The following is an 8,035-nucleotide window of genomic DNA, read 5'->3' as shown; positions in this document are numbered from 1 at the left end:
CTATAAACTGAAGAGTATATACAACAATAATTATTCAAGCTATACATGCTATAGGGCAACTGAACAAGAAGTGCAAACCAAATGGAGAAAAATCGATATCTCTCAGTGTTGGCTGCGTGGTTATAAATGCCATTTTCTTTTTCAGATCCGTAAAAATGGAGATAACAAGAATCCTTGAAAAAATTCATTTGGCTCCGCCTCCATGCGCGCGCGCGTATTCTAGTACAGGATACAATCTCTTTGGTGTTGAAAAAGGGGAACCTCTCCTATACCTGCTCCGCACCCTGATCATGCTAGTGTGAAGACTGCTTTTTTTGTCTCCAGTGAAGACTTTTGTGACTTGTTCCTTGTCAGGTAATACACGAATCCCACCGTATACCGTCTAGTTTGCCTTCGTGCTCGCTGGAGTATAGTCCTCTTACACAGACGGCGTTGCTGGTATCGTTTTGATCTTTTTTTCTTTCTTTCGAGAAGATTGTTTTCGTGGACAGAAAAATGGCACAACCGCAGACCCACACTGTGGCGATGGACCAGCAGCAACAATGGCAACCGACGACCCAGACCGTGATCGTCACAGAACAAAAACCAAACGCTTGTCGAGCAGCGATACCCGCAATGCCTATTGCTTTGGCCGTCGTTTGCTTGATTCTTAACATATTCTTTCCTGGAATAGGTGAGTACGAGGCTCTTTGGTATAAATCATTAATATATGTATATGGTGATGATTCACAGGATATGTATGGAGCCATTATTATAGGCCTAATCCATGTCCGTTCAAAAACATTAAAGATTTTACATATATATTCAAAGAATACATATACAGCATGTCCAAGGAAAAACGAAACCGGGTTCCCATGCAACTTTTTTTACTATCGAAATCATACTTTTTCTTTATAAGATATACATCAATGGAAAGACAGACTTTTCTTCTTTCATTTGATGTACAACTTAATGTTCATCGTTCATGCATGACTGAGTTCATGCATGACAATGAACAGTGGTGCCACCAAATTTTCATTTGCATGCGCAAATGGTGACTTTAAGTGAATTTTTTCAGACTTTTAACGTTGCGTTTTCGAAAAACAAAGTTTATTAGCCAATTAATATTCATATTTCCGTCTTTCATATCAGACCTAACGCGTCAAATATGAATAACGCATGCTTGAGAAAAATTTGGATGAAAAAATGCTTCATTTCTACCGATTCTAGACGGATAGTCGAAAAACAAGCATTCAGCTCTCCCGACTTAGCATTAGACAATGGGTTCATCTGCACCATTGAGTTCACACAAAACAACCGCAGTGCTACAGTGAATGTTGTTGGGGGTGGGGGCATTTAAGGAGAATGTTGTATGAGACGGAAAGCCCTTTGTTGTCATTTAATTAGAATATATGAGACGTAACCAAAATTATTGAAGACTAATATCGTGAGTATGCTCAGGCTGCACGCAGTCCAATGGCTATGGGAAACCAGCATTAAAACAATGATACACATTTTGATGATTTTGTACCTTATACCTATTTCACTGTTTTCATTCCTCGCTACATTTCCCTCACGCGTGATTAGTACTTCATCACTGACAGGATTTTGAAGTTTTTGACGGGGGAGGTGAAGTAGAAAGAGAGGGTACATCACTTTATTTATCACAGAACTTGCGCTTCTAACATTTTCAGGTGCAAGTGCAGGGCAGAAAGTCATTTTTTTTTTGGGGGGGGGGGACGCTCGGAAGGTTTTTTTTTTTCTGTCCGTTTCTCCCACCCCACCTTCCCAAACATTCCGCTGATGAACACCCTTTGCTCTGTAGTTGCATGGTCAGGCAAGCTCATGATCATGTGCTATTTACGACCCTATTCACAACTGAACCGTCAGTACCAATCTCTTTTACCCCCACCCCCTTCATGTTTGTGTAAATAGGATTCATTGAAGCATGAAGGCCATTGTTATCTGCCAAGTTGGGCATGTCGGGAAAGCTAACTGGCTCCTTATTTACTATCTATCTATCTGGGTAAAATGGAAGCATATTTTAAAAATTAAGTTTTCTCGAGCAGGAATGGATATTAAGGCTATGATTTTATTTTTTTTTCTCAAAAGATTGCTGAAAAAGTCTGAAAAACTCATTCAAACTTGACATTTTCTCGTGTAAATGAAAATTTAGTAGCCCCATTGTCTATTGTTCTAATTCAGTCATGCACGAATTTTGAACAGTGAGTTGTGCATCATATCTTTCAATCCATGTACATCTCATAAAGCAAATATGTGATTATGATCGCAAAGAATTGCAATGAATCTCGGTTTTGTTTTTTTCTTGGACACGCTATATATATATATATATATATATATATATATATATATATATATAATTTTATCTTGTACCTGAACCTGTACACACAATCGTAATGAATCAAAACGGAATTATTGTCTGAATTGTTCATTTTAATAGAAATTTTAGCTTCAGTTTCAGCTCACATCATTTGGAAACTCGTCTTGTGAAACTACACAATATGTAATAGATCAACACCAAATTAATAATGAAAGTGACAAAATCAGAGAAATCTAATCTTAATCATAACTTAATATAGACATGCGGGTGGATAAAAGAAATAATATATACGTGTTAATATTTACCGAGGGGTACAAGTAGATGAGACGGCCATCAATAAGCAATGTGCTTCTTTGACCCCAGAAATATGAAAGGAAACAACATCTTATTCTTTCAATATTTCGATATCTTTTTTTTTTCCGTATTAATATCTTTGCGAATGGGAAATACTCGGCCAAGTGAATGAATAACTAAATTGGGGGAAAAGCATTTTCGTAATTTTTCGTAATTGATAGACCTACTGAAATACGTTCGAAAGTAAAGATTCAAAACGTGCAGCAAACATTTTCACGAGAATGTTCCTTATCTTAATTGTTTCTTGTCTGCATTCAGCATTTTCGGTGATATTACGACGTAGTGTATTCCAATAGCATGTCTTTATATACTTACTCATATCAGGTGAACACAGATTGAAATCATACATATTAAAAATAGAAAATTTAGCTTTTTCGATATATCCGACAGGCAAGCTCATATAATTTTGTCTACATCATAATCTCTACACTAATGATAGCTCATGTGTGGAAAATCATCCACACATCGATCGTACTATAATGGGGGATTTTATGCTCGTACGGCAAAGGTCATATATCGATGTGGTTTCATTTTTGGTTAACTTTAGTATCAGGAGAGCTTTGTTTGAACCATCAAAATGTCGTATACGAGAGTGAAGGGGTAAACATGGACTTTGCACGATTTTTATGTGATGAAAAGGGAGTCGTTTACAAGCCGCCACACCAGTATTGTCCAATACATCTACAAACGGAGTAATTGCTATTAATAGCAACACGCTTTTTACCGGTTGAGAACCAAGGCCTAGAAATCAGAAAAGATGTCTAGGATAACAATCTTGACGGAATGCCAACTTCCCGTAGCAACAGCCAATCACGAAACAGGATTCTTATCGTTACCATTTATAATATTTGTCCTTCAAGCATGCAAGAATTGCTTATTATTATTTCTATGAGGCCCAGAAGTTGGCTCAATCATTGCAGATAATGAATTTAGTAAACTATCACTGGCTTGGGTTTTCACGAAGCAGTCCAACTTTCACACAGTTCAGATTCAATACAGCGAGATCGAAGCTGTCCAGTTTTCCATGAAGAATTGAGAAATACGAAACGAAATGTGCTTCAAGAGATCTATTCTTTGTACTCGACCTTTTTCACAATTATTCATACATACGACTGTGATAGGTAATATGAAATGCAAACAAAAAAAAAGACAAACGAACAACACTGTGCAACTAAAACATTTCGTACAGTGAAATGATCACGCATTTCGTTATTTCAAAGGTTCGTTATTCCGAATGTTCCAACCGCCATACTTTATTTTCACATTATCGAACCTTCGGAATAACGAACTTCATTAAATTTTCGGATTAACACACCTTCTGAATAGAGAACCTTATTCGCAATAACGGACCTCTGAACTAACTATATAGGGAGGTGACACCTCCGTTAACTAACAAACATCCCAACGTAGTAGCGCGCTATATTCCATGCAGAAAACTTTACACATAAAAAGGGTAGAATGGGACTGAAGTAATTTTCTTGAGAAGAGAGACGTTTGCTTCGAAATAATAAAACAAATTATAAAAGAACAGCAAACCGGGAAAGCTTAGGAATTCTACATGAAATGACCAGAGGTCGTTAGTAATGTGATTTCGAATGTGAATGTGAATATGAATGAATGTGAATAACGAAATGTGATTTCGTTATTCCGAAGGTTCGTTGAATTGGTACGCCCTTTTTTTTTCATTTTCGGATCATCGAACCTTCATTTTTTGGACTACCGAAACTTATTTCTTTTTTGGACTACCGAATGTTAGTTCTGTTTCAGATTGACAAACCTTCGAAATGACGAACAGCACCCATTTTCATTAACGCCAATTTGATCATTTTTTTCTTTCAGGTACCATAGTGGCCGGCTTCAGCGTCTTTTGCTGCGCCAATCCCGGTCAATCTGATGAGGGCAAAGTTGGCACCATGTGCCTCAACTTCTGGGTGGGGTTACTCCAGCTGTTCTTGGTTCTAATTTTCTTCATTGGTTGGGTCTGGAGCATCATGTGGGGAGTGGCCTTCATCGCCCTGTCCGGTTAGTATTTGTTAACCCTTTCTATGAGCAAATGAGACAAATATGCACAAATTTCACACACAAGCCTATGGTCAGGAAATAAGCATGGTTATGGCACACAAAGGGTTAACATACATGGAGAGTATAGGATGAGGAGTCAGCCATTGATCGCAGTATAGACCGGTTTACTAACATACTTAAACTTATGGATATTTCTTCCATCCCGGCGTGTAATGACTAGCTATTCTCTTAGCTTATACCTCAAAAAACTTGTCATACTCGGAATCCAGTTTGAATACATTAGCTGTTGCTACGTTAGGCAAACATCATGCAAGCTTTGAGGTTGTCAAGAAGAGCCGTTGTCAAAAAGGCATGCATAAACCTTGAATAATTTATGCTTGTAAACTGGCCTGTTGGCTGGTGTCATTGATGAACTTTGCTTAACCTTTTGTGATCTGTGTGCTGATTGGGGCACAGAAAACCCCATTACATAATAGTACACACTGTCCAAAGTCTCTGTCACAATATAAAGGGATGAAGCTCGGCGGACCACTGTCTCAAACGTCCGCCCAATTGGCTTTCATAATTGTTTGAAATAGTTAGAATGAAATCAAGAACGTGATGTCCGTAAACTAAGTAGACACATAAAAGGGGGAGTGGTTTAGGGAACGATAAATCATGTCATTACTTAACCATAATGGTGTGCTCATTTTTGCAAATTCTCAAAAATATATTACTTCTGTTCATGTCCAATCTTGGTAGAAATTTGACCTCTTGTCGTTTTGATTTCTTGAGGGGTCTAGTCCATGGTTTCCTATACAACGCTATAAATTCCTGAAATTCATTGGGAAAAAGCATGTCCTAAAATAATCCAATTACACCGGGATAACGTTAAAATGTTCAGGCAAAAAAAAATGAAATGAAAAAAAACAACAACTAACAAACATTAATAAAACCAAACTGCTTGATGTTCTGACTTAATTAGAATGACTGATAGATATGTTATGAGAGAAATTGTTAAATTTTTACCAATCAATCATAATTTTTTTTGGAAATTTCATTTAAGGTTTTCCCGCCAGATTTTGATATCTGTTTCATTCCATTTCATGTTTATGCGATTCTCCAGGCATACTTGCCATTTCATTTCCGGTTCAAATTTGCTATCAAGAACTTTAATTTTTGGCTTACAGCTTTGGTCAAGATATATACAATCATTTTGATGTGATATCTTTCAAATTCTATGTCGTGACATATTTGTCATCTCCATTCATTTTCGCACCACTCAGTTTATGGTATGATAACGTCACAAAAACAAGTTTCAATTTCGTTTTCGAGAATTCGTATTTTTATATAGCGAACAATCATCTCCGCGCCCCATTTTATGTCTTGATATCTTTGCCCTTCCAGTTCTACTGTTTTTTTTTTAACTCAACTTTTGCTAACTTGATGATTATGACATCATCATTGTAAATTAAAAGTCTCAATTTTGTTAAAACAGTGATTCACACTTCATACATTATACTAGCATGTTTCACTTAGGACAGGAACGTGGGAACCCTGCTCAGGACCTACATACATTGCAAAGGGTGGGGTGCCAGGGGATGCACAATATTCCTTTTGTTCTAAAACTATATTTTGTGTGGCACAGTGGTATTTCATGAGAAGCAGAATTCTAGATGTCAGGACAAGCATGTCTCATGGATCGATGGGCAGGGGGTGTTCTAGGGTTTTTTTTTTTTAAGTGCATGTTTGTAGATGTTCTGGTTGGATAACTATGAATAGCCGAGTTAGAGTGGTACGTGCTTGACAGGTTTGTGGGGAGTTCGTAGGAATGGAATCTGTACATAGATACAGCTCTTTGGAGGTAATGAATGTCGTGTATGTAGATGTACATAATATCCGATTTGGTTTATACATGTGCATTTGTGCGTGTGCGTACGTGTGTGTGTGTGTGTGTGTGTGTGTGTGTGGTATCTAGTTGGGTTTTTTTAATGGTTAATTCATCTTTCCCTTGTTGCAGCTGATTATCATAAGCACCCACAAACCACGACCACCGTCATCCAATCTGGTGGTCCCCCTCCTGGACAAGTGGCGTCCCCATACAACCAACCACCACCACCAGCAGCCTACGCCCAACCACCACCTGAGAAGATGTAGACACGGGATGGATGGATCGAATCCTACAACCGAATGGGGTCTTCTGAATAATTCTTCACAAAGAGAACAAATAAAATGATTGATGTTAAATTCGTGAAATACAGTTTGATGTCAAAATCAACACGAGATGGCCTCCTCGATGAGGAAATGGTACCATCATGTCTATCATGAAAGATTTGGAGGGGAAAAGGCCCAGAAACCTCAAAGAGGAAATATTCCATCACTGTATATCATTAAAAGAAAGTGTATAACACTAAGATGAAGTGATGAACAGATTTAGTCTTTTTTGAGACTTACATGGTAGAACACTTGATACAGAGTAACTACAGACTGTACGAGATCCGGGATGCAAAGTATAGTGGCAATTTTTCAGTATGACGGTACGTGTTTCATCTCTTCCTTATAACAAACAAAACCATAGAGTTGTAAATTTCTGTCCATAATTAACTTTTCTATTGATGTAGAAAGGAGTCTTAGAGACACAGAAAGAGAGAGAGAGATGACCAAAAGAGGAAGTGAGTTAGGGAAATCCCCAGATATGTTGGGACGTTTTGTAACTTGAATGCCCCTTGAAATTGATATTGAATTATGAATAAAAATTTTGTCAAAATGCCGCAACAAGCCTTGCGATAACTGCCACAACGTGTAGTGTCCTTCTTTCAAAGCCATAGTCTTTCTAGCCTTATACCCAACAAAATGCTTGTTTGCTTGCTTTTATTTCTGTAAATTTTATCCAGAAATCTCGACTAAACTATAGCAATAAAATAATAAAACATACTTTCTGAATAAAAGATAGTTATAAAACAATAATTATCTGTACTTGTATGAATCGTAGCTTTTCGAACGAATATTCTTGCGTGCTTTTATAACAGTATTTATGACAAAGTCATTTCATCTTCTAGAACAGATAGGAAAAAAACACATACGCAGGAGACCTTTATCATAAAGCAAAGCTTGACTGTAGGTGGTATAGCCTCTCATAAGCAATCGAAAATTTATAAAGAAAATTCATATTCATCTCATTCGGTACTAGTATGCGCCCTGTGTTTGTATATTGTGCGTCAATTCAATTATGTGTTTGATAATGGTGGTCGAATCATTTACCGGTCGTTTGTGTGCAAATGAGCTAAAACATTTCTGGACATTGTTCTTGTTTCTTTCCTTGATGTTAATTCATTTTCATTAAACCATCAGTTCTTCCCT

General features: G+C 37.3%; 1 protein-coding gene across 1 annotated transcript; it reads left to right on the top strand.

The window, feature by feature from the left end:
• Positions 1-495: 495 nt before the first annotated feature.
• On the top strand, positions 496-6,832 carry LOC140231811 (protein SPEC3-like). The gene is made up of 3 exons (XM_072311967.1): positions 496-673; positions 4,514-4,696; positions 6,696-6,832. The coding sequence occupies exons 1-3, from the start codon at positions 496-498 to the stop codon at positions 6,830-6,832; spliced, it is 498 nt and encodes a 165-aa protein (XP_072168068.1).
• Positions 6,833-8,035: the final 1,203 nt, after the last annotated feature.

This window comes from Diadema setosum, chromosome 1 (assembly GCF_964275005.1).
Source record: "Diadema setosum chromosome 1, eeDiaSeto1, whole genome shotgun sequence".
Taxonomy (NCBI): Eukaryota; Metazoa; Echinodermata; class Echinoidea; order Diadematoida; family Diadematidae; genus Diadema; species Diadema setosum.
Note: the sequence above shows the minus strand (reverse complement) of the source record. Positions and strands in the feature narration are given on the sequence as shown.